Source organism: Poecilia reticulata, chromosome 17, assembly GCF_904066995.2.
Source record: "Poecilia reticulata chromosome 17, P_reticulata-male-v2, whole genome shotgun sequence".
Classification (NCBI taxonomy): Eukaryota; Metazoa; Chordata; class Actinopteri; order Cyprinodontiformes; family Poeciliidae; genus Poecilia; species Poecilia reticulata.
Genome location: NC_088846.1, coordinates 2,783,249 through 2,810,210, shown reverse-complemented (window position 1 = coordinate 2,810,210; position 26,962 = coordinate 2,783,249). Strand labels below are relative to the sequence as shown.

At 40.2% G+C, this 26,962-nt stretch overlaps 1 protein-coding gene across 8 annotated transcripts in view; it reads left to right on the top strand.

Moving 5' to 3' along the window:
• The window catches only part of mast3a (microtubule associated serine/threonine kinase 3a), a 74,167-nt gene extending 48,171 nt beyond the window's left edge, over positions 1–25,996 (top strand). For 6 of the 8 annotated variants that reach the window (XM_017310047.2, XM_017310046.2, XM_017310045.2 and 3 more), the window contains 18 exons: positions 616–748; positions 2,057–2,145; positions 3,538–3,623; positions 3,779–3,987; positions 4,444–4,582; positions 6,731–6,863; positions 6,964–7,129; positions 7,404–7,505; positions 8,459–8,581; positions 10,710–10,819; positions 10,926–11,107; positions 18,650–18,771; positions 18,846–19,034; positions 19,635–19,858; positions 21,219–21,341; positions 22,348–22,484; positions 22,566–22,750; positions 23,572–25,996. In XM_017310047.2, the coding sequence (XP_017165536.1) occupies positions 616–748; positions 2,057–2,145; positions 3,538–3,623; positions 3,779–3,987; positions 4,444–4,582; positions 6,731–6,863; positions 6,964–7,129; positions 7,404–7,505; positions 8,459–8,581; positions 10,710–10,819; positions 10,926–11,107; positions 18,650–18,771; positions 18,846–19,034; positions 19,635–19,858; positions 21,219–21,341; positions 22,348–22,484; positions 22,566–22,750; positions 23,572–24,407 (3,288 nt within the window). In that variant the 3' untranslated portion in view covers positions 24,408–25,996. The remainder of the gene's footprint in view (positions 1–615; positions 749–2,056; positions 2,146–3,537; positions 3,624–3,778; positions 3,988–4,443; positions 4,583–6,730; positions 6,864–6,963; positions 7,130–7,403; positions 7,506–8,458; positions 8,582–10,709; positions 10,820–10,925; positions 11,108–18,649; positions 18,772–18,845; positions 19,035–19,634; positions 19,859–21,218; positions 21,342–22,347; positions 22,485–22,565; positions 22,751–23,571) is intronic. The other 2 variants (XM_081598784.1, XM_081598782.1) reach the window with 1 other exon arrangement.
• Positions 25,997–26,962: the final 966 nt, after the last annotated feature.

Below are 26,962 nucleotides of genomic sequence, written 5' to 3'. Positions count from 1 at the left end.
GAAAAATATTATTTCCATCTCCTTCCCATTGTCCTTCAACCCTTCCTGGTTTTTGTACTTTCCGTACTTCAGGTTTACCCACCGTAGAAATATCTGCCATATCTAATCTAATATTCTATCTGCCCTATCTTGATAAAAGTATGACTGCTGAACCCGTTTGTTTGGCACAGTCCATTCCTTCTAGATAATTTTTAGTGTTATCTGTTACCAAAGCAAGTTTGTTTTTGTTATTGATGTATAAATATTATCTGGGGTGCTTTATCTTCCAAATCTGGTTTTCTTCTTTGCAATAAAATCAAAACATTTTCTAATACAGTATTTCCCTGCCGCACATGCCTGTACTGTGCAACACATGCTTTTTCCTTCAGGTTACCATTGCTGCAGTCTGTTTACGTTGATGTGATTCTGATGATAACAGTGCTGCTTTCTTTATGAGAGCGTTGTCTGGTAAAGTACAGCTCGGATCACTGAAGTGGAGAATGCTTTGCTTCTTGTTCCTCCTAACGCCTTTCGTGTCTTTTTTTTTTTATTGCAGAATGTAAGACTGTGAGAATTAAATAAAGCCACTGATGTTGCCTACATCATATCTGAATGTTTGGGTTTTTTTCTCTGCAGGAGTTTGATCCAGAGGAGTTCTATCAGCGCTTGGAGGCTGCAGAGGGCCAAGCCAAAGTAGGCCACGGCATTAAGACTGACATTCCCCGATACATCGTCAGCCAGCTTGGCCTCACTAGAGATCCACTAGAAGGTGCTGACAAAATCCCTAATTATTATGTGTGCGTAATATATGAAACATGATGGTTTCCACTCATATTTTAAAGTGAAATGTTAATGTTATTGATGTGTCTGCTATTCTTAGTTCTTAGAGACGAGAAAAGTACGTATTTGTTTTCTCTGGAAGAGAAAAAATGAACATTACATTTCAGAACTTATTCTTTATTCAATTTTTATAATAAAGAAAATCAGAATTTCTGAGAAAACAAATCTGTGTATTTTCTTTGATCTAGATTGAAATATTCTCTATTTTTTTAATGCAGCAGTGCAGCTTAGGTCTTTGTTCTTTCGGCAACTCGTTGATTTTATTTTCATGAGAAGCCAGAAATATGCAGTTTGCTTGACGTTCAGGCCCTTTTTAGATCATGGTTTTAAACAATTTCTGTTTTATATGGCAAACAAAACAATGTTTCATCAAAACCAAGTCTACAAACTGGACTTTAAAATGTTTAAGTGAAGAATGTCCCCATCCCGATTTGGCAAATAAAGTGGTATAGCTCTAGAAATAGAGCTGATTGAATCTAGTCCACATGCCCAAAAATTAGCCCTTTGCCACTCTGCCGGCATGGAAACCAGTGTTGGCGTTAATGTGATCTAATGACTTTTGGAACATACAGATAATACCTGACCAGGTAATTGTTTTGTCCTGAACTGTGTGGAATGTTTGAAAACCTGCTGGAAAAAATTTGAAAAGTGTGATGTTTTTAAATGAAATCTTCGCAGGAACCCTGAATACTTGGTCATGGTGTGTGAACTTTTTTAACTACCATATTTAGTACCATTTCTGGCATATTTACTAACCTTCTGAACACCAATGGGTCTTACGGGGACCAAAACTCCGTCCTAATATGGTGGACCTCCTTGTTTAGTGTTTGGTTAGGTTAGGTTTATAGGCAAGGTGAGGATGGGATTTTGGTTAGGGTTAGGAATATACCATGCATAGTTGAAGAAAATATCTGGGTTAGGCATAAGGGCAGATACTAAAATGAATGGACATTAAACATTCATTCATATGGGTAGAAATACAAACTTGTGTGTGTACTTGCATATGCCACATACAGCATATATAAACATTTTTTACAAGTAAGGGAGGTCATTTGTGGGAAGTTGGGACATTTTCCTTTTTTGTTTGTTTCTTTTAGATCTTTTGTGCTCTACTTGTTTGCTTTAGAGGTATGGAGTGAATTATGATTAGGAATAAACTGAAATTCCAAATGTCTGCATCCAAATCCTTGTTGTCCTGACTGCATTTAATTGAAGCAATTTCTCCTCTGGCCTGCAGAGATGGTCCATCTGGAGCAGCAGACCAGTCCGTGTCAAAGGTCAGCCAGTAGGGAGTCTGATGACTCTGGAGAGGCAACACCAGTACAGGTTTGTTGTCGCATTGCAAGCTACCCAAGAACTCTTAGAGTGAATGAGTGGTGATGACGAGATGTATTACATTTTAATCAGTGATTATACATAACATCCTTTAGATCAGTCATCCCCAACACCCGGGCCATGGACTGGTACCAGTCCATGGACCAATTGGTACCGGGCCGCACAAGAAATAATTAAATATTCCCATTTACGTATTATCTGAGTCTGGATATTCTTTTATTTTGAAAGTCCTTTAACCGGATTCTCTCGGTTACGTCTTGCGTGCCAACGTTGAACCCATAAGCAGCAAAATGAATAAGATGCTCGCTAATGAGGCAATGAAGCTTCAAAACTGCTTTGATACTTCCAGACTAAGCACCCTGTGCATTTAAGCACAGGGTGTCATTGTCTCCCAGGTGGGACCGTCTTGTTGCAGAGAAACAAGCTCAGGGCTCCCATTGATTTGTCATTATTGTGAGTTAAAATTTTTATAAAAGTAAATGTTCATTTTTGTGGTGCATCTGTAGCTTATTTTGAAGGGATATGAGTCAGAGAGCGTTATAGGGCAGTAGTCAAGACGAGAGGAGAGGAGTAGAGCTTGTGAGTCTTAAGACTGGTTCACACGGCACAATTTAAGAATTGTCGGTTGATTTTCCAAACCTGTTACCACACAAGAGCTGATAAAAGTACAACAGGTTCGATCGGTTCGTGTGTCCAGCCACACGGCAGGAGCAACACACCACACACAAATCAATTTCACTCACGAACATCCCAATTCCAGAAGAAAATCCTGTAGGACCCCAACATACCATACATGAATTTAGAGTAACAAACATGTCCAACAATGTAGAAGCAGTAGTGATAGTTCGTGGACTCATTTTAAGCGATAAAAGACGTAACAAAAAGAAAAGACGATAGATAAAAGACTGCGGGAGTAGCCGCTCTATTTGCTGCACTGTGCTCTAAACCGGGCTCTCGGTTGCGCGATGTCAGCTGTTTGGGATTCCCCTCCGTGCTTCCATCACCGAACTTTCTGATTGGCTACCTGTCACGTTCAACAGACTGTGTTCATGCTCCCAGTCAAGGAAAACACCACACACTATGATAAAAGGGCCAAGAGACAATCCAATATGTTGAATATGTCCGATTTTAGATCGGAGCGGTCCGACGTTCTACGTAACACCACACAGGCAGGAGGATTGGTTACGATTATAGCAGCAACAATCTTAGAACTCGGAACGCTCTAAGATATGTGACCCCCTCTCACCCCTGCGGGCTGCAGTAAAATTGCCACGCCTTGACCAGTCCGCAGTGATAAAAAGGTTGGGGACCACTTCTTTGGATGATTGGTTGTTGCTTCAGGTTGACACAGCTGCTTGTGTTTTCTTTCCTTTTTGGATGCAGAGCCGAGCTGCCTGCACCCCTCCTCGTAGGAAACCGCTGGAGAGTGACTTTGAGACTATTAAGCTCATTAGCAACGGAGCCTACGGGTGAGCAACACTGTTTTGTTACACTCAGTGGAAATTCTCTGTTTACATCAGTTTGATCTGAATGTTGTTGGGAAGGTGATTAGTACTAATGTTTTTTCTTCCTGTCTTGTTCTGTCCTGTCGTCTTTCTCCTCCACCTATGTGCCTTCCATGTAGGGCCGTATATTTGGTGCGCCACAAAGAAACCCGCCAACGTTTTGCCATGAAGAAGATTAACCGACAAAACCTGATTCTTAGGAACCAAATCCAGCAGGTGTTTGTGGAACGTGATATCCTCACGTTCGCTGAAAATCCATTTGTGGTCTCCATGTTCTGTTCTTTTGAGACCAGGAGGCACCTATGCATGGTCATGGAGTATGTTGAAGGTAACTTTATACACAGGACATCTAAAGATGCATACTAACATAAACACTTATAGCCTTACAAAATTATGAATAACCCTCTGAACCTACTTGCATTTTGTCACATTGCCTCCACAATTTATTGGATTGTGGAACAACACAGTTGTGTTGTGATGTTTTGTAGCAGTTTTGCTTATTTTAAGACTGATGAAGACATGGCTTGTGGAAAACCTTAAATGGAAATTCCTATGGCTTTCTTCGATCAATAGATTTATTTCTACTAAACTCAACTCTTCCATAAAGTCCAGAGGTGTGCTCTTTAATAGTTCTGTTGATAGGTTCTCTTATGGATGTAACAAGTTGTCTCCAGAGGCATGAAGGTCTGTAGCTAGTCATAATTTAGCATACATTGATTATATTTCACTCAAAATGCTTAAAGGTGTGACAAGATCCGTTTAGATGACCTGGTTTCTGCTTTAGGTGGAGATTGTGCCAACCTGTTGAAGAACATCGGCCCCCTCCCTGTCGACATGGCCCGGATGTATTTTGCAGAGACCGTACTTGCCTTGGAGTACCTTCACAACTATGGCATTGTGCACAGAGATCTCAAACCTGACAAGTGAGCGAGCTCCCTGACAGCTGTTGTTGTTGCGCAACACCTCCCCCCCCCCCCCTTCTCTCTCACTCTACTTCCCCTTCTTAGAGGAGGGAGATGTGCAGCCAGCTCTCCATCTAACGGGTAAATTGAGTTTTCTAAATCTGATGGGATTTTACCCTGTTCAGAACTGAGTAAACTTTGTTTAAGCTGGCATTGAGAAAGCCTAGCCTGGTTTCTAACGACCTCCCCCTCCAGATGTCCCACCCTTCTTCACCCTGTGAATTAGCCAGATTGAGCAGCCTGCAATCAACTAGTTTCACAGAGCACACCTGTTAACGGTCGCTCTTTCTCTTTATTACAACTTGCACTTGTTACTGAACCAGGTTGGTTTTAGTGACTCGGGCGAGTCCCAAGGATGTTGTTTTGGCTAAAAGCAACGTATAGAACATTTTCCACTTTTTTCTCTCAGAATCAAACTTCATAGCTATTTTACAGCCGTCAAAGAACTTTAAGTTGACTCATTAATTGAATGTCCACAACATCTTTTAGATTTTCTTAATGCTAATTATTTTATTAGTAAGGCAATTTTGCAAGGGTCAGTACAGCTTAGTTCAGTAGCAGAAATAATCAAATAAGTAAAATCAATAATCTAGCCTATCTTTCGCTAATGCTGACACTGAGAACTAAAAGAGGGAAACTTTGGGAGAGGCGGACAGAGTTTGGCATTTTGAACCCCAGAACTGGCCTGATGATGAAGAAGGTGTTGTTGCAGCAGCAGGAGGTTCCCAGTACAGAAAGAGTACTGACTTAGAGCGGCAGGTCTCGGGCCTCAGGGTGACTTCCTCATGTGCGTAGCGGTCCTCAGCTTCTTGTCTTGCAGCCCTGTAGCTCCCTTCTCCTCGTCTCACGATCTTCCTGGTCCCACGGAAGGAACACACCAGTTCTTCCTCTTTGCCTTTCTTCTTTGCCTTTGTCTTTATCTTTGTCTTTATCTTCATCTTTGCCTTGGTCTTTGTCTTTGGGGGACTAAACCCAGCTGATGTGAGAAGTGCAATTTGAAGCCACATGTTGCGGGGCTAACGGGTTGGTCCCCATGTGCAGAACAGTCTTCGGCTCTGTGGCCCCGGCTCTTCTTCAGCTGCAAAGTTCTTTGTCCATCTCGATCTTGGCTCGAAGCAGCCTGAAGGATCCAACCAAAGATTCCTCTTTTGCACCCACCTTATAAAGGGTTTATCCACCTTTCGGTGTGTTTGCATTGGCTAGCTTTGTTGCTGTGCCTGTTTCATTGGCTGACTGCTTGGACAGATGATCTCATATCCATCACCTTGGAGACCTCATGTCCTGATGTCTGTTCTAATGTCCCCGAGTTGCTCAACAGTCTTCCTACGTCTGTTTCCTGCGCTCCTTTCAGTTCCTCTTTTCCCCTGACTTTTCACCTACTATCTACCTTCAACACAACATCAGTGACCTTTAATTACAGTTGCAACATTTTACACCATTTCAAGTTCAATGTCAAAATCACATTTTTAACCTTTTAGTTTCTCTGATTTAACATTCATTTATCATGTTATAATAACCATAACTTATTAGTTATTCTTATTATAATCATAATGTGAGTTATTACAGACACTTCTGACAAGAAACCAAGAATAATCCATTATTCTAATTATCTGATACCATGTTACAGTTACTTGTTTCACCTTTAAGTACTTCCATAAGTGTAAGAGTAAGTTTAAATATTCTTATTAATCAAACCAACATCAACCACTGGTTAAACCAATATTAATTATTGGCCTTATTATAAGTTGTTATTATTATTAATTAACAATAACAATACACACAACCAGATTAATTTTATTACCGTCTGACTCTACTGTTGGGTCTTGATGTCACCTGTGTAATTCATTTTAAGGTAATTTTATTTATTGTTACTATTAAACTAAAATCTCTAGCATGGGGAAGTGGGATGAGCTCGACTTTTCTCGACACTGTGCAAAACAAACCTTCTCCAACTTACTCTTGCTTTCACACAATTACTTTAATCTGCTTTAGAGTTTCTGGCCTCTGAGGTTTTATTTCTGTCTAAAACTAAAAACTCTGAGGTTATTGTTAGATGTAAACTTCTCTTAGCTCTCTAACTTATGCTCTGCTTCCTTTCTTTTTTTATAGCTTGCTGATCACGTCCATGGGCCACATTAAACTGACGGACTTTGGGCTGTCAAAGATCGGCCTAATGAACATGACGACCAACCTGTATGAGGGGCACATTGAAAAAGATACCAGAGAATTTATAGACAAACAGGTGTGGGTCTTGTCTCAAGATTTTTAATGGTGGTTGTGAAGCTGAGAGCTCACCACCAGCCCTCATTTTCTCCCTCCTTCCCTGTCATCATTGTGTTCAGGTGTGTGGCACTCCAGAGTATATCGCTCCTGAGGTCATCTTGAGGCAGGGTTACGGCAAACCTGTGGACTGGTGGGCTATGGGTGTGATCCTTTACGAGTTTCTGGTTGGCTGTGTGCCTTTCTTTGGAGACACCCCAGAGCAGCTCTTTGGTCAGGTTGTTAATGGTAAGCAGACAATCAAAATCAGAATGGTAAATTGCTTTTCTATTAATCACATAATTGCCCAGCTAATGTTACTGTACCAAAAACTTATTTAAAATAAGCAAACAATGCTTAGCCTGGTGGGGGGCAAGTAAAGCCTGGTTGCCCACCAGTCTTAGGATGCACTTAATGTTTACTACTAGTAAACATTAAGTGTACACACTTCATAGTGGAGAAAACTCCATGTCCACTGATTGCTGGACATGGAACAATAACTGATGTCATCTTCCTGTTAAAGATGACATCATCTGGCCGGAAGGGGAATACGCTTTGCCAGCTGATGCTCAGGATCTGATCACCCGACTGCTGAGGCAGAACCCTCTGGAGCGCCTGGGAACAGGTTGGTGGAACAATGAGACTTGTTCTGTCTATGTGCAGGAAGGACATGACACCCTCCCAGACGGCCACAAAGTAAAGACTGGAACCCAACTGATGTGCTAGAAAATACAACTTAATGTGATGTATAAAAATAGCTGCACAGCCTTTGTGGACCTAATAGATATTTTTATCTATGCAGATCCGTGTTACCAGATCTATGCAGGTCTGGTAACACGGCATAGATCTAGTTCTGTTTCCGATTTGATGGTAAATTGCTGTTTCCCCCCTCTCCTAGTATTCATGCCTAAAATAACACTCTCACACTCGCTGTAGCCCTTAACTTGGAACGTAAGCTCCATTTTGCATGGTTAGAGGTTAAAGGGGCAGTATTATGTAACATTTACTTTTTTGAGCTTTACATCAAGTTATGTTATTCCCTCATCATAAACATAACTGGAGTGTTGCTTTGATTCTTTCATGTATATTTGAGAAATCCTTTAATTTCAATTAAAGCCATTAAGAAATCCTTAAATTGCAACTGTTCATCTGTGCAAAACGGCTGGGTGGTAGCGATGCTTCTCCTCAGAGCTGGTGTTTATGAGCTTCTTCTTCACAGAGCAGCTCCCACTGAGCTCCTTCAGACTATCCAGCAGCAGTTAGCAAACTTCTCAGTGCAGTGCTGGTAAAAACGTTAAAGGGTTCATAGAGGAGCCATGTTATGATGACTTCCTGAAGGTGAAGTTTCAGAAAGAGCAGGAATTTTTAAAGAAACAGAGGCCCAATGTCAAGTTGTTAAATTACAAAGTAGAATCTGACATATATAGGATTTTGGAACTACTGTAGGTAACATAGTTACTTGATAGCCCCATAAAGTGACAGAGTGTGCCCGGAAAATATATAATACTGATCCGCTAAGTGTTTTTGGGGCACATTTAACCCTTTGAAAGAATAACGACTGGTTTCCTTTTACTCTAGCTGGGACCAAGGAGGTGAAGAGTCACATGTTCTTCCTGGGCCTGGACTGGAACGGCCTCCTGAGACAGAAAGCTGAGTTCGTACCTCAGCTGGAGTCTGAAGAGGACACGAGTTACTTTGACAGTGCGTAGATAATTTCAGAAACACATTTGAATGTGCAGATGTCAAAACATTTAGCAGGTCTGGTAACACGGCATAAATCCAGGTCTGTTTCCGATTCTGGTAAAAAATACCTTATGTCCACAGCTACAAACCTTGGTCTTAAGATGGACAGTAATTTTAAACTCAACAGTCAAATAAGTGTCACAGTCAAGTCTAGTTTTCATCACTTCCAAAAACTAGCAAAGGTAAAATCTAGCGATGTGCAGATCAGGTTTTTTTTTTGCCGATTCCGATCACATAATTATTATTTTTTTCAATCATAAGCACTACCGGTTACATTATATGGAAAAAGGAACCATAAAGTCACCTTAATTTAGACAAAAACTTGTTTTTAATTTGTTTTTGTTTTTCTTGGAAAAAAGTTAACAGGCATTGTGCAAATTGTACTGCTATTGATAATACTATCTTTAACAGACTGAAAACATATGGAGGCTCTGAAGCGGTTAATAATGCAAAGAGTCAAAATAAAACCTCTCAACATTGCCAAAAAATTCAAATATAAAACTTAACATTCATAGGCAAATACAGGACCCATTACAATAAACAATCTTGAGTTACTGCATGAAAACTTCCTGATAGCATGACGGCTAGCTGATTACTGCTAGTTCTGATTGGCTGTTTCTGACTGAGTGGAGTAATTATGCAGAACAGGGAGGAGATCGATTATTTTTTCAGAGATTATCTGTCTCATGTTAGGACAGCGAAAGTTTTAATACGCATGTAAAATTTATTTTTTTAAGTTAGATGCTGCAGCTTTAAGCAGAGGTTCGGTGTGAGAGTCACTACTAGGTGGAGCAGAAGCGGCGCTCCGTCTGTGAAATATTACTACCTGAAGCGCGTAGCAGCGGTTCAACAGCGAGAGCAGAACCAGCGTCTTACATCGCAGCTAGAAGACTTAAATAATTTTGCAGGTTATTTGTTTAGCTTTCTGACCGTCATGCTAATCCGGGTGAGTGTTTGTAGCTGTGCGCTGCTTTACCTGCTATCTGATCCTCCATATGTTTTTACTGCAGTGAGTCTCGATGTAGCCAAACTCCGTCAAGTATGGCATTGTTTTTATGCCATATTAGATTCGTCGTGTAGAAGCATTTTAACGTGCTTCACCCCGCGTGCTTCAATTTTCTGCCTCAACACGCAAACGTCCCCATTCACTCAGTGCTTTATAGTTCCTCATCGCTTAGGATTTGTTACTGCGCGTTTGCGCAGTGTGAAGGAAAGAGGAGACCAGCTGCACAGGCAGGCTGCGAAATGAGAAGCAGGTGATCGGTTTGTGTGATCGGCAATAAGAGACCGTGATCGGCGATCACCGATCATACACTTTTTCACGGAAATCGGCCGATTGATTGGCACATCTCTAGTAAAATCTATTCTTTCAAGCCAACAGAATGAAACGGTAATTCCTTCCTTCAATTCATTCCAAGGTAATTTGAAGCTGACTCCAAATTACCTTGATTTTAAAGTCAGCTGGTGCAAAATGTTGCTCCTGTCTGCTACAGTAACAGGAACATTTGAGAGAGAAGATTACCGTGTGGAGAGTTATTTTGTTTGTTTTGAAGGTTTTAAACAGACTTGCCTCACCTTATTTAACAGAACTCCTTCTGGGTGACTTGGGTCTGCTGACCAGTTGCTCCTTGTGATTATCAGTTGCTCCTTGTGATTCCCAGTTGCTCCTTGTGATTCTCAGTTGCTCCTTGTGATTCCCAGTTGCTCCTTGTGATTCCCAGTTGCTCCTGGTGATTCCCAGTTGTAAGTGGAAGCTTCTCTGTTTGTTACTCTGAGCTATGGAACGCTGCACCTTTATACATCCAACAGACTCCTCACTGTCCTTGTTTAAAACTTGTCTCAAAACTTATTTTGACTCATTGACCTTCAACCAACTGAGACTTGGATTTTATTTAATCTGTATTAGTATTGATTTTATCTGTTTAACTGTGGTGTTTTATTGTGTTAAATGTATTATTGTGTTAGCTCTGTCACTATTTTTATGCATTTTATTTTATTACTGATGCTCAGCACTTTATTTTAGCTGTGACTGGTGTTAAAGCTCTTTAGTTGATGATGATGATGATGATGATGCTGTATCCTGCAGCACGGTCGGAGCGCTACTGTCACCTGGGCTCAGATGATGATGAAACCAACGATGACGAGTCGTCTCTGGAACTCAGACAGTTCTCCTCGGTGGCTCACCGCTTCAGCAAGGTACACCTCGCCCTGCTGGATAACGGCTGTGTTTCAGTTCCTCTTTATGTAAGGAGGAATACACATATAGGCTGTAATAGATTACATGTTTGTTTCTGATGTGTAGGTGTACAGCAGCACAGAGCACCTGTCCACTTCCACCCCATCCAATCAGAGCCTCTCATCGTCCGAGCGAAGCCACAGTGAGGAGAAGGAAGACCGCTGGGACAGCAGGCGAGTCCTCTCACCGGGAGACGGACACAAGAACTTGGCTGCTGGAGACAGGAGGACAGATGGACACAGAGGGAGGTGAGTCCCTGAAACCAATCTGATGTAGAACCAGTTAAACCTCCATACTATGTCTTGGCTATAGTTTTATTCCTAAAAGATTCAAAAGTAATACTCATATTTTTTATAATGTATATATAAACTCAGTAGAACTACAGTTGTATTGGTTTTTACACATTTTCATATTTCAGAATGCTGAGCAGTACTTGGTGTCCTGCTATAAATATGATTTACTTCTGAAGATTTCAGTTTGGCCTTGAAAGTGATTTAAAACAGTTTCTTTCCAACTCTTCTGTCATATTCCATTACTCAGGACAAGCATCTGATTCTTTGCTTTTTAAGTAGAATTGTTCAGTTTGAGCTATTCATATTAATTCCATTTGAAATATGGATCTAAGATGATCTTGATCAGACTTTATCTACACTTTTCTTTACTCATATGCAAACCTAGATTTTAGTTTGAAAGGGTTTTAGAAAAACGACAAAAAAACAACTTTCCAAAGCAAACTTCTTCTTAACTATGGCTGCCAAATCAAAAAAAAAATTGCAACATAAGGACTATACTGGTGGGTAATTCATAATAAATCAATAAAATTATCTCACAAGCTGTGACATGTCTCATCAATTTAGAAAACTTTAGAGGAAACCTAAATGAAAAAATAACTTAAAAAACAAAAAGATCCCTTCAGACTTGTGTACTTCAGCCATTAAAAACTAAAGTACACTCCAGCTGAGAAGTGAATACTTCAGGATGTTTGTTCAGTTGGCTGCAGGTATCGTTTCAGTCCAGGTGTGCTGAGAAGCAGCAGACGTTGTGTTCAGTAGTTGTTTTTCTCTGGGTGCAGCTCAATTCAAGATCATCCCGTTTTGGCAAACACGCCCAGACATTTACCAGATTCAAAATCTGATCATGTTATCCAAACCATGACAGGGAACCTAGAGACTGCATGATTGAAAATTATGTTAAAACAGATTTATCTCCTCAAATTCACTCACAAACTATTGTTAATAAGACCAAAGGAAAGGGGGTCTTTAAATGAACGTGTGTTAGCTTGTTTTACAAAGCCAAGATGTTTGGATTGTTCACAGTTGTTCTTTGTTTGGGTAGCTTAGGGTTGTCATTTATTTTACTCGTTCTGAATGTCTAGCAATATGCAAACCATGACTTCATTATCACCTCTTAGAATCACAACTTATAATGTAAAAGGAGTCCATAATCCAATAAAAAGGGCAAAAATATTAGGAAAAATGAAAAAAGAAAAAGCAGAAGTAGTATTCCTCCAGGAAACTCATCACTCAGAGGTAGAGCATAGTAAACTTAAAAGAATGGGCTTTAATCAGGTATTTAGTGCATCACATAAATCAGGTCGTAGAAGGGGGGTGGCAACCTTAATATCCCAAAGGGTCACATTTGAAATGAGCCAAGAATATAAAGACAAAGATGGTAGATATAATATTGTAATGGGCAGACTAGAGGGACAAGACATTACCTTTATCAATGTGTATGCCCCGCCAGGTTCAGAGTGGACATTTTATAAACATATCTTTGATATGATGATAACTAAATCACAAGGCATAGTAATCTGTGGCGGATACTTTAATATAAGACTAAATCCTTCTGAAGATACCTCTAAACAACCCAGAGTTAATTGCAGCACAGTAGGAAGATCAGAAAAATGATCAAAGAGCTAGGGATAAATGACGTTTGGCACGAATATAACCTCAGAAAAAGGGACTATACATTCTACTCTGCAGCTCATCATTCATATTCAAGAATTGGTTCTTTTTTTATTTACAACAAGGATTATTATTGGGCTGATGGACCTCTCAGATCATTGCCCATTTCAAGTAGAAGTAAATGTTAACCAAACAAAAAAACCCGTTTCTATGGAGACTTAACTCTAGTATACTCAAGGGCAAAATTAAAGAAGAGTTAAGGCAAGAAATTCAAACATATATGCAGGACAATGACAATGGAGAGGTCTCCCCTGTAATACTATGGGACGCCTGTAAAGCCGTCTTGAGAGGAAAAATAATTGCAAAATCATCTCTCTTAAAAAAAAAAAAACTAAGCGAGAAAAATTAAACAATTTGGGACAAGAGTTGGCCGAACTAGAAAAAATAAATAAAAACAAATTAGATCTTAAAACTCTAGGGAAAATAAAACAAATCAAAGATTAAATTAATCAAGAATTACAGTCCAATATACAGAAGAAACTCTTATTCCTAAGACAGTTACTATGAAACAAGCCCAAAATCATCAAAATTTTTAGCATACAGACTTAAAAAACAACAGGAGGAAAGAACTATATACAAAATTAAAGAACCAACAACTAATAAAGTTACCTATAAAAATATAGAAATAAGAAAAAGCTTTGAAAAATACTACCAAAAACTGTATGCCCTAAAAGAACAAGAAGGAATGGAGGAAACTAATGTACTACTGAATAAATTGCTGCTGCCTACGGTATCGAATGAACAAAATGAAATTCTGACCAAAAACATAACAATTCAAGAAATTGAAAAAGCAATAAATAAATTGAAACTTAAGAAATCACCAGGACCAGATGGATTTAATGCTGATTGGTATAAAATCTATTTAAAACATCTGTCTCCCATCCTTCTGAGAACATTCAACTGGGTTCTTAATGGGGGACAAATTCCACCCTCCTAGAAGGAAACAATAACGGTTATCCCAAAAGAAGGTAAAGACAAACTAAACTGTTCAAATTACCGCCCAATCAGTCTACTTAATCAAGACTATAAAATATTTACTTCCATATTAGCCAAAAGATTGGAGCTCATCCTCCCAGATATAATAAATTTAGACCAGACAGGGTTCATAAAGAACAGACGAACAAGAGACAATATTAGAAGAACCCTAAACGTGATCAACCACATTAAGAAGACAGACAAACAAGCAATTATATTGGGTTTAGACGCACAAAAAGCATTCGATACTGTGGACTGGTCATTCTTATTCAGAGTCTTGTCAAAATTCAACTTCTCCAGCAAATTTATGAAGATAATTCAGGAATTGTACAATAAGCCTACAGGTAAGATTCGGATCAACAGGGGGCTATCAGAAGAAATAAAAATTGAACAAGGATGCAGACAAGGATGTTCCATATCCCCATTATTATTCGCCATATTTATTGAACCTTCAGCACAATGGATTAGGCAAAACACCAAAATACAGGGCTTTACAATAAATCATAATGAACAAAAATTAGCACCATTTGCAGATGATATATTAATCTATCTGGCGAGACCCCGGGAATCCCTCCCAGAATTACACAAAATCTTGTTGGAGTACGGGAAATTTTCAGGTTACAAACTGAATTCCCACAAATCTCAGGTCTTGACATTCAAATATTCACCAGACAATATTGACAAAGAAAACTTCAAAATAAATTGGGGCATGGACTTAATTATATACCTGGGAGTGACCATTCCTAAAGACTTAAAGAATAATGTCTCAGAAAACTATAATATCCCTTTAATGACTAAAATAAAAAATGACGTATCCAGATGAAACCTGATACCTTACTTGGGTCTTATGCAAAGAGTAGAAGCTATCAAAATGATGATGTTGCCAAAACTGCTATACTTTTTTCAGACCCTACCAGCAGAACCACCCAAATGTATGTTCCAAGAAATTGACAAGCTGATTTCAAGATTTATTTGGCAAGGGAAACAACCCAGGAATAGATTTAAAACTTTACAGCTGAGTAAAAGTAAAGGAGGCCTTTCACTCCCAAACATGAGTGACTACTACAAAGCAGCACAAATAAATCCACTGGTAGAGATGTGTGACTCTTCCTACACAGCGAAATGGAAGGAAATTGAATGTTGAAACATTGGTGTCCCCCTGCAAGCTGCAATTGGAAATATAGACTTAATAAAAAACCTTAAAGATCTCAACCCATGTTCAGAAACTACACGTAAGACCTGGTCAAAATTAGTAAAAGAAAACAAAGAGTCCTGTTTACCAATCAGATGGATAGCATACGATCAAGACTTTATCCCAAATAAAACGGATAACACCTTTAAAAAATGGATTGAAAAGGGCTTGGTAAAATACAATGATCTATATCACAAAGGTTGTCTGAGAGCCTTTCAAGACATTAAACAGAAATATGGTCTTGATAACAGAGATTTTTTTCGTTATCTACAAATCCGGCACTATTTAGAAAAATCAAATAAGGTTGATCCAGACAGAACATTTGTTGGTATATTAAATATCTTCCTAAAATCATATCAATCAATCTATGTTAATAAATTAACATCCAAAATGTATAATGAAATACAAAACCTGAAAGGAGGGAATACATTATATATTAAAGAGAAATGGGAAAAAGAAGGGAACCACCAAATTCACATTGATGACTGGATAGACATTTTGAATAACTGTTGGAAATGTACATCATCACTAGTATATAGGGAATTTGCTGGAAGACTGTTACACGCTTCTTCAAAACACCAGCTCAGAGGTGCAGAGATTCAGATAAAACATGCTGGAGGTTATGTGGGTCGAAACAACCTGGACATTATCATATCTTTTGGAGCTGTCCCAAGCTTTCTTCTTACTGGAAGATAATCAAACAAAGTATGGAGACTGTTACTGGGGTCAATTTTGCTCCAAACTTTGAGACTATGATCTTGGGCAAACGACCAAACTGTGTAAAGGGATTCTATAAAACATATATGTTCAACATAATGCTGGTAAGAAAGCAATCACTCGGAAATGGATGACTGACAAAACACCCACACTAGAAGACTGGGTAAACTGGGACTTGCTCAAACTTATTCCTCCCCACTCTCCTGTGTGGAATTGGGGTGGAGAGGAGTAAAGGAAAATGAAACATTTAAAACTGGAGCCAGGATAATCACCTGAAGGGGTATGCTATATAGATCAATGTAACAAACTGAATAGAAGATTGTATAAGACTGTACCACCTTTTGTGAACAAATGAGATGTATACTTTTAATGTTGTTCCTCAATAAAAACTTGAATTACAAATGAAAACAGATTTATCTGAATAACCTTGTTGATCATTCTCTGAGATTCTAGAAGTAGAATTTATTTTATTTTTGTTCATTTTTTTAACATTTCTTTTCACAAGTCAAAAACACACACAACCTAGAAAAAATTAAAGAATTATTACAGAAATAGATACTAAATGATATTTAAAACCCTGTCAACACCAAGAATACAAGATAAGGACAAAAAGGTGTAGGTGGTCGTTATCAAACAACTGATAAAGAACAACCTGGACAAATCACTACTGCAGAATTATAGGCAATCTCCAACCTTCAGCAAAATTATTGAACAAGTTGTTTCAACATTCAAATAGTTTCCTAATAATGACCAACCGCTTTGATGTTTTTCAGTCTGGTTTCCGTGGTTACCACAGTACTAAAAATGGACACATCTTAGTTTCTTTGACATCCTCATAAATACAGGCTGTGGAAGAAACACAGTGATGGTTCTGTTAGACCTCACAGTACTCAGTTGGTTTGAATCTTACATAAAGAACATGGATTTCTTTGTTTTATTAGGAAACTTTTCATCAAAATGGACAGAAGTCACATGTGGGGCATCCCAAGGTTCAGTCCTAGGACTCTTCTTATTCAGTATCTATATGCTCCCACTCAGGAAATAAGATTACCTGCCATAACTATGCAGATGATTGACAACTCTACAGGTGACTTTGAACCATCCAATCGCTGAATAGATGCTTAGAGCAGATAAATGTGTGGATGTGCCATATATTTCTCCAGCTGAACAGAAACAAAACTGAAGTTATTATTTTTGGACCAAAAGAGGAACGATCTAGGGTCAACATACAGCTTCAGTTATTACAGCTGGAAAGGAGAGAGATCTGGGTGAAACCTGTGTGTAGTGATGAACTCTGACCTGAACCTCCAGAGTCACATAAAGACATTTACAAAGTCAGCCTTCTATCCACTGAAGAACATCTCCAGGATTAGAGGACTGATGTCTCAGCAAGATCTAGAGAAATCATTTATCTTTAGTTGCATTGATTACTGCAGCAATGTCTTCTCAGGTGTGCTTAAAAAAATCAATCCTCCAGCTGCTGATGTTCTGACTAAAACCAGGAAGATAGAGCACATCACCCTAGTTCAGCCAATTCTCTAGATTATTTTTTTTATTATTTTTTTATTGAATCGTTTTCACTGTCCAGTTTTTTTCCCTTGTTAGTGTTAAGAGAAGATGAATTATAAATATTCCTTGTCCGTTTGGGCGCTAATGCCGTTGGTGGATTTCACACCGTTTCCTATCTTTTACTCGCTATATCCTCTCATATACCCGGATTTTTAAAAAATGCTGTGTGCAAAGAACTGAGATTACACAGAGATAACAGCGTCCCAATAATCAGCATTTATTCAAGACAGATGCATACTATCACCACAAAAGCACATCAGAAAACTCAAAGCACAAAAAACATGAATTTTCCTGAGAAAATTCAGGTAGGGAGGGAAAAGGACAAAAGATGGAAACGACAAACAGAAAGCAAAGACATCTTTGGAGAATTGCAAAAGCAAAATCTGGTTTGTTCCTCACGTGCACAAATTTTTATAGTAAAGGCGTATTCTTCTCTTTTGTTTATTCAAATAAGGCGTATCTTTGCTCATCCAACCAAGAGCTCTCAGACCCTCTAAAAAGTTAGAAACTCCCTACAATTTGTTTTCAAGATCAAACATCTGTTGTCTCCTTTATCTAAACAAAGTGGAAGCAGAGCTTCTCCTCCACTGGCCTGAACTCATGTTGTTTTATGACGTTTCACAGATCAATGTGAAAGCTGGAACTTCTCCTGATTCTTTGCCACACAAACAAAGGGCAGATCAAAAGAGTTAGCAGGCAATCTGCTGTAACTACAGGTAACATAAAGGTCAATAGGGCAGAATAAGTTATTAATGTGAAAACTATAATTGGACTATTTCAGTCAAGACATGTTGCTAACTAGGACAAATTACAAATTAAATTGTGTTTTACAGATATTCTATGTTGCATTCAGTTTTACACCAGCTGTTTAAATCACACACACAGCCACGACCCCCTGTGAATGCCTGCTCAGTCCACAGAGAGACTAGCTGTGTTTTAAATTATAGAGAACTACAAGCTAAATTATTTTAATTCAACTTAGTGTACAATGTTTCAATAGAAATATCCTACATAAAGATTACGCTGATTGAACCATGGACATATTTTGGAGCGAATTTTCTTATTTAAAACACTATTTTATCTAATATTGCACATTTGGTTAAGTTTTAAAACTAGCATATTTTAAGTTTATTTTCTTAACATTAGTAAATACTTAATTTGATTTAGTATTACCATTGTTTTAGTCTTTAGCTTTTACATCGTTATTATAAGCCTCCCAATGCAGTTTGAAATAAAGGATCACTCTCAAAAATTAGATTTCATCTGCTATTTCCATTTCATATTATTTATCATGAGTTTAACAACAATCTTTTACCAAATTCCTCCCAATGTCACTGAAACCGTAACATTTCTGCTTCGCGTCGTGTGTGCAGTCTTCGTCCTCGTGCTTCCTCCAGCTCGTCACATTCAGAACGCAGCGGCAGCCCGCTGGTCATGAACAGCACGCAGAGCCTGGACGCAGCAACTCGCTTCACCATCCCCACTGAGGAGGAAGGTAAGGCTCCTTTCTGTTTTCTTCTCTTGCTCATTATTAGAATGCCCGCGCTCACACTCTGCACCGGCTCCTAGACGGGATTGTCTCCAACCTGAGGCGGATCCGTCTGCGGAGCAACAGCACGGGGACGCGGCCATCGTTCCGCAGAGGCGCGTCGCGGCGCATCGCCCACCAGCTGGAGACCCCAGAGAAACCCAGGTCCCCCGCTGGAAATGTCCCCAAGTCTGCTTCTATTTCTGGTCTGTCCCTCATCATTACCCCAGGTAGGACCGTCATGTTGAGACGCTGCGCCTACTGCCTGGCAGGGAGGACATGTTACCATTGTGCGGAACAACTGCTGAATTCCATTGACCAAATAGTTGCGCAAATTGAAATTACAATAAATTGACAATAAATTTGCTTTATGGAAACACATAAGATTTGAAAACTAATTTTTTGCTAAAGAGTTTTTTCGCTGGGATGAGGTGGTCTTTCAGCCTTATTGAAATAGATGTATTTCACAAAACTGCAACAAAAACTTTTTTGTATCACACAAGTCACATGATAAACAGCCGGACTTTGGTACTAGCGGAAAGGAAGACGACGACAGGAAGTAGTGGGGAAATGATGGTGCGGAGTGTTTTTTATTGACTTATTGTATGAACTATCTTATTCATGCTTCTTAATTAATGGAAACACCACAATTGCATCTTTAATAAAACATCTGGTTAAAAATTTCCGTTTTTTCAAATATAGACAAAGAATATAGACAAGGTATAGCACACACTGTAATGAAAAGAAAGCTGGTGATAATATAATGGTGCAATCCTTCTTAGAGGGACAATCATTTAGTCATTTCAGTTTTGTTTTTTTTGTGTAACCAGATGACTCGGCTGGTCCTCCTCTAAGTCCCAAATCATCCCTGTCCCTGTCGTCCAACCCATCCTCCCGGGACTCGTCCCCCAGCCGGGACCTGCCCATCAGCATCAGCTGCCTCAGGCCCCCAGTGGTCATCCACAGCTCTGGCAGGAGGTTTGGCTTTGCCCTGCGAGCCATCAGGGTCTACATGGGGGACAGCGACGTCTACACCGTCCATCACATGGTCTGGGTAGGTGGTCCAGCCAGGACAGTCCTGCTCTGAAAGTTACTTGAACTCATCAGCATTTAAACACCAGTTATGTTTTGCACTTTCAGTGATGCATTTGAACCATTTTTGTAAGGTTTCACACAATGTCGGTATAGACACGCAATAGAAAAAAAACAACTGGGGGTTATAGTTGAATTTATGAATCAAAATGAATCCATTTTGATTTGATTAATTTGAATATCTGTGCTCTCGGTCCAGACATTTAATGATACCTCAATCTAATTTTCTGCAGGGCTGAGGTCTGCAGCGTTCCAGAAGATTAATATTTTTTCCATGTCAAATCCGGTTAGAATTTTGGGGGATAATTTTTCAGTTGGAACATCCAGCTGTCTGATTGCTGATTTGAGATCAGATGTAGAATATTATAATGGCGCCACTACCATGCTTGACAATGGTAGTGGTGCCATTTCATTGAGTGTGAATGCTGTTTCACTGGGTGTGAATGCTGTTTCATTGGGTGTGAATGCCTTTTCCAGACTCCTCCAACATGATTCCTGTGATCAAATAGCTAAATCTGCTGTGTTGCTTTTGGAAACAACTAACAGAAGTTGTTTCCATCCAACGGTTTGTTGAAATGCATCTTTAAAAGCTCATGGTTAAAGCTTCAATATGAACCTTTGATAAAAATATATATATAATTTTTTTTTTGCACATTTGTTGACACTGTCACTATGTCGTAACAGCATGAGACAAATAGTCTGTGAAACAATGGAGCTGTGATTGCTCCCACTGCCCCCAGTACTAACTAGAAACAACCAGTCAGAGTCAGGAGGAGGGTCTTAGCGCTGTCAATCTCCCTCTTGAGCACGTTCCCTCCACTACACTACAGCTTGTCCCTGTCACCAGATAATGTCATGAATGCTAACACTAGTTAGCACGGCTACTGATGATGTCAGAGAAACATCATCAGTGAGTTGTTTCTCATTTATCTGTGGTGGTTTTGACAATGGTAGAGGTGGTTTTTTCCATATTTATTGTGGTGACAGTTTGCTATGAGTAGCAAACTGTCACCACAATAAATATGGAAAAAACATTTTTAAGTTGCGTACTGCAACTTCAATGGAACATTCATACAGTATGTAAACATCTGACTGGCTCTGGAAGCAAGTCGGTCAAAATTTTATGTAGATGTTAAAATTTCACATCAATGTGACATTGTTTTTTCCCTTTTGTTTGGAAATTAAACTCCAGTGATGCAATAACAGGCAAGCAAAGTGGGCTCTATGTTCATGTTTGTTTCATATCATGAGATTTTTTTGTGTTGGATCCTAACAGAAAGTGAAAGACTAATTGTTTCTGTTGTGTTTGGGTTTGGATTCAGTCCGTTGAGGATGGCAGTCCAGCACATGAGGCAGGACTGAGGGCGGGCGACCTCATCACCCACGTCAATGGGGAATCTGTCCAGGGTCTGGTCCACACTGAGGTGGTGGAGCTTCTGCTCAAGGTATGGGAACAACATGAAGCTTTGGAGTGTTTTAGGTGTTGTTCCTGCAATAATGCAGCATCCTGTTTACCTGGAACTCTGCTCTAGGAATAACGTTGTGCCTAGCTTAACCCTGCTCTGGTTCAAGTCACATTTTAAGCTTTAAAACCCTAAACCCTATGTTCAGACAGATGTAGGACTGTGTGCAGCTGATTGGATTGGGAACAATCAGTTGTGCTAATGAATAATTTATAATTTTACATCCAGCAGCCATAACATTTCATGATGATGTTGTTGGTGAGAAACGGTTGGTTTTTAGCACTTTCATTTTTTACAGAAGCAGCATCTTACTGTGTAAAATGTTTTCTTCCCTTCTGGACATTTGGGTCCAGAGTTTCTATCCTGCCAGATTAAAATCTGATTGTGTTTATCATTTGCCATCCACCAAAATAATCTCAGCTCTTATTCTAATTAATACTTTTCTATCATGTTAAACCAACATTCAAGCCTCCTGGTGTAATTTAGGTAATGGTAGTGTTATTGTTTAACCATATCCTCTATTTGCCCTCTTAGTTAAGGCTTTGAACTTCATTCCATTGCTCACCATTAAATTACTGATCTGTTTTACATTTCTGTGTAGGGCTGTACCAATTGCAGGGTTTTGACCAATCGGCCAAAAACCTGGTTGGACTTTAAAAAGTCTAACCTGCTGATTCTGAATTTGGCCTATACCAATTCTTACCCCTTCTTTGTTCATATTTCCTTCTCCTTTCACATGAAATCCCACTGAAATGCTTTAAAGTCTGTGGTAATAATACAAGTTTACGGATTCTGAATACTTAATGCAGGGCAGTGTAAACCTGACTCTGGCTCTGCAGTCGGAGACATTGCAGGTGAGAAAAACAAGAAAAAATACAGAGATGCCTGTTCCCTTCGTTCCAAGGCTCTTAAGCCCCATAACAAATGCATCTAATAAAGCTGGCCTCTATTCATACCGCTTTCTGTTGGCTATGCTCCTTTTGGATAGAGTGGCAATAAGGTGACTCTGCAAACAACTGCGTTGGAGAACACCTCCATCAAGGTGGGCCCAGCCAGGAAGGCCAGCTACAAGGCCAAGATGGTGAGGCGCAGCAAAAAGAGCAAGAAGAAGGATGGGCAGGACAGGTGGGCGACTTCACCTGTTGTCTGGGAAACACTCTAAACAGTCAGGCTGTTAGCACACCTTAACTTGTTGTTTTTGTCCAGTACTAGGCGTCGCATCTTTAAGAAACTGTCGAAGCACACAGCTCCGCCCCCGATGCAGAGCAGCCGCAGCTTCTCCTCCGGCTTCCCCCAATCGTCCAGCGACAGCCTCTCCGGTTCCCCCACACCGAGCCTGTCCCCAGGGCCCTCCACGCCGTGCCGCTCCCCGGCCCCTGACCACTCTGGAGGTGAGAGCTTTAGGCTACCTTCACGTGGCAGCTCTGGATGCTCACTTCCCTTTTTTTCGGTTTTTTTTTTTTCTGAAATCCAACAGGTTTTTTTTTTTTGCATAATACTACAAGTTAAATGCGACTGTAGTCAGACTTCTGTGTGAATGGTTTCCGACCCCATAGCGACCTGCGTGCTTAGATGAATAACCTAACAGTAGCACTCTGTTTATGGCAGTAAATATGGTCGCCGCATAGCATCTGGATGGATGTTAAAGTTGTTTAGAGCAACAGCATGGTGAGCAGTTCGTCACTAGACAAAGGAAGCTGATAAACAGAAAACCCAGCTAACAGCCACAGCCTTTAGTGGAGCATTGACTGCAGCTTCTGACCCACTTCTGTTTGATGCGGTGGTTGGGATGTGATGCATTCACTGACTCTGACTCCTTACATCATTTCATTATTATAATTTTCAGCCATTGTTTACATCCAGATTTATCATCTGGCTTCTTCTGGTGCAGAATTCTGACGCATGTCTCACATCACCAAAGTAAAAGTCAGAAGAAACGTGATGTGACTGTTCAGACTGCAGATCGGATACATAAAATCTGATGTAGCTCCACATATGGAAGTGGTTCAGATCAGATTTGAGGTGAAAGTATCAAAATTGGTCCGTTCAGCCTGTGGTGAAGAAGTCTGACTTGGGTGATTGGTCTGCTGCGTGAACGTAGCCCGAGTCAGAGTGTGTGCGTGTGTGCGCGAGCATGCGTGTGTGTGTTGCTGTAGAGGAAACATTTCTGCTAAATCTGAACTTGTTCTTTATTTCTGTCCTGTTACATCAGATTCCAGCTCGTCTCCAAGTTCCAGTTCTCCCAACTCGCCGGTGCCACAGGCACGCCCCAGTTCCCTCCATGTTCATGGCCGCTACGCCAAAACTGGGCGCTGCAAATCCACCAGCAGCATCCCCCCCTCCCCTCTGGCCTGCATCCCCCCCCCTCAGCCGCTCTCCCCTCAGTGCTCTCCATCCTGTCTCCAGAGCCATCCCAAGTCCATGCAGGGCTTCCACGGGAAGACACTGTCCCCCCCCACGGTCGCTCGCCACTCGGTACGCCCGCGCAGCGTAGAACCGCCACGCTCACCCTTGCTCAAGAGAGTACAATCTGCAGAGAAGCTAACGGGAGACAAGACTGGTAAGGGAGGTTACCATGGAGAAAGGAAGGCATATAGTACCCGCCGCCACACCATGGAGATGCCGCTATCGGAGGGGGAGGGCCTGGAGGACGAAGAAGGGGACACCACCACTAGCTTCGTGTGTGTGGGTGAACACGGCCGGCAGGGGCTGAACCTCAGGGGGCAGAGGGAGGCCCATGACCCGGCCGGCGTGGGCGGGAACCACCAGCGGCTTGCCGCCAGCTCACCTCAGCACCGGGGCGGCGGCCCCCATCCCAAGGAAGTAATGAGGAAGTTGGCTCTGTCAGAGCGAAGGGATTCGTTTAAGAAACAGGAGGCAGTGCAGGAATTGAACTATGACCTAGAAGAAGCGGAGGAGACGCCGAGCCCGAAGCCAGAAGCATTTACAGCGTCCTGGATCAACCTGTCTGCGGTGGAGTCCAGAGGGACGGTGGACGGAGGGGCAGCTCAGCAGAAAGCAAAGTCTAAAGGCAAAGAAGAGTTTTAGTTCTCCCCCAAACGACACATCACATGGCCTTGCATGAATCAATGAAACTGTGATCAAGTCAACAATATTCTATCAGAAGACAAGAAATCCATCCCACCCACTCACCGTCCCTCCCTTCCTCCATCACTGGCCCCAGACAAGACGGACAGGCACTGACTGCTAAACTGTTTACTTCCTCTCTTAGTTCTCAGATCACTGTGGCACCTGTAACTGATTTAGTCTGTAAATATTTTATTTTCGTTGAAGAAACTTATTTATGGCCTTTTAGACTTGTTTCTTTTTTTTAAGGCCTTTGATGTTTCAGCTAGACAGCAGGTCGCTGGGCAGTGCAGTCAGGAAAACAGCTGCTTCTCTTCACATGTTGCACTATAGAACTTCACAACATGCTTTCTGCCTCGCATCAAGACCCGTTAATTCTGAGTACTGTGTATGCATCGACATACCATGTTGCCAAAGCTAGCTGTAGCCTTAGCATAGTTTTCAGGAGCGATACTATATAGTCTAGATTAAATCTCTTCCTCTGGAGTTGAACCTGCTGCAGCTCTCTGACTGGGAACAAGATGGGACTGTGTGTGTGTGTGTGTGTGTGTGTGTGTGCGCGCGCGCGTGCGTGCGTGCGTGCTTCCAGCCTGCTTCTCATGCCTTGACGCCATCAACAAACATGGCTTAGTTGACTTTTATTGAATTTTTAGCGTGTTTTTATGAAAAACGGTTTACATTTTCTGCCAAGTCATCCTGGTTTCTGTTCAGTCGTAGATGAGTCTTCAGAATTCCACAAGCGGATGAAGGAACAGGTGAACTTTTGTATATTTTGCTATGGAACTGTCTTGTTTCAATGCTAATAATAACCTATGCTATAGACTTATACTGTATAATGGTGGACCTTATAGCAGCTGTGTTCTAGTGATGTTTTGTGGCCTTGTGAGAGTAGATGGAGTCAGATAAAATCAATCTCCTTCTGCCGTTCAGTTCAGATTTTTGTCAACTGTTTTTCTACAGTTTTATGTTTAAATGTGAAAATGTTAGTCACCATTCTGAGACATTGATTTCAGATTTAAATGTTTTGTATGTGTGAACACAAGGGACTTGGTTGTTTTTCTCCACTCATCACTTTATCTTTAAATTCAGAAAATGTTTAATTAGTCCTGTCAGCATCATTGTATAAACTTTTTTGCTACAGTAAAGGGAGATTGAACTTGGATTGGTAAAAGAAGCTGAGCTTGGGAAAAAAGTTGCACATGATTCAGGATTAAATAAACTTTTTCCACAGTTTAAGAGTAGAAATTGGTGGGAAGTTCTTCAGCAGTATCCATTCATGTTCATCCATTTGTATTTGAAGTATTTTTTTGTCACTTAGTGAATTAGGATCAGCGGAGTCTCCTTGTTTCTGGAACATGGTTTATTCACGCAAAACTTTTTCACTTACATTTTTGTGAATTAAATGTGTTCCTCCCAAATCAACTAATAGCAATTGGGAAAAGCGTACCACATGGTTGTCTGCTTCAGACTGGTGTGATATTAATTATTCTTGCATTAAAAGTGCTTGAAATAAATTAAATGCAAAGGACTCGAGCCCTGGCCAAAACAAATATTTTGCCTTGTTGTGTCTTCCTCTTTTGATTATTACTGTGCTCTGATGAAGCTGTGGGTAAAGCAGCTTTAGGCTGTGTACACTTAAAACATTATAACCAGAATGTTAACATAGATCTGCAGGGGTTTTCTTTTCTAAAACATATTTATTTAAAAAATGTAAACCATGTTGAGTTCAAAATTAGGAACTCGTTGCTGCCACACCTCCAAAATTGATTGTTCTTTTTCTTAATGAATCGACACTTGCTGACAAGAACACAAGCTAAATAGTAAAATATGGAGTGACAACAGAAGAGATAAAAACCTAAAATAAAATCCAACTTTTTTTATTATTATTTACATGTTCTATGTGGCAGTGTGGCACACAGAACTGTGTGAGAAAGGAGCATAAAGAGAACACAAGTCAACACCCCAGAATCTATCTCCAGAAAGAAAACAAAACAGGGAAACCACAGCAACACTAAGTTGTATTTAGAGGCAACATAAAGAATCTGGAAAAACATCTGAATCTAAACTTTTTTTCCTTTTACCTCAAGAGGCTTAAATATGGAGCTGAACACTGAGGATTAGTGAGCATGTAGCTAAATGACTAATTTGGCTGAATACATCATCAAGAGTTTGCATTACTTATTTCAGAGAGTGAAACTCATACACCTTATTACACACAGTGAAATATGCTTAGCCTGTTTCTCATAATGTGCTGATAACAACTGACGGATATTAAAACGCCCAAATTCAGTGTATCAGGAAATTTAAATAGTACATTAGATTAAAGAAAAATATATAAGTGTCAGTAAAATTCTATGCACTGAATACTTGGGGCTCCTTTTGCATGAATTACTGCATCAATGCAGCATGGCATAGAGAGAATGTGGAGACCCTGAAATATGAGACAACAAAATGATCTTTAAAATGTTAGATACAATAAGCCCACAATTATTCATGCACAGATTTAAAATTAAAGC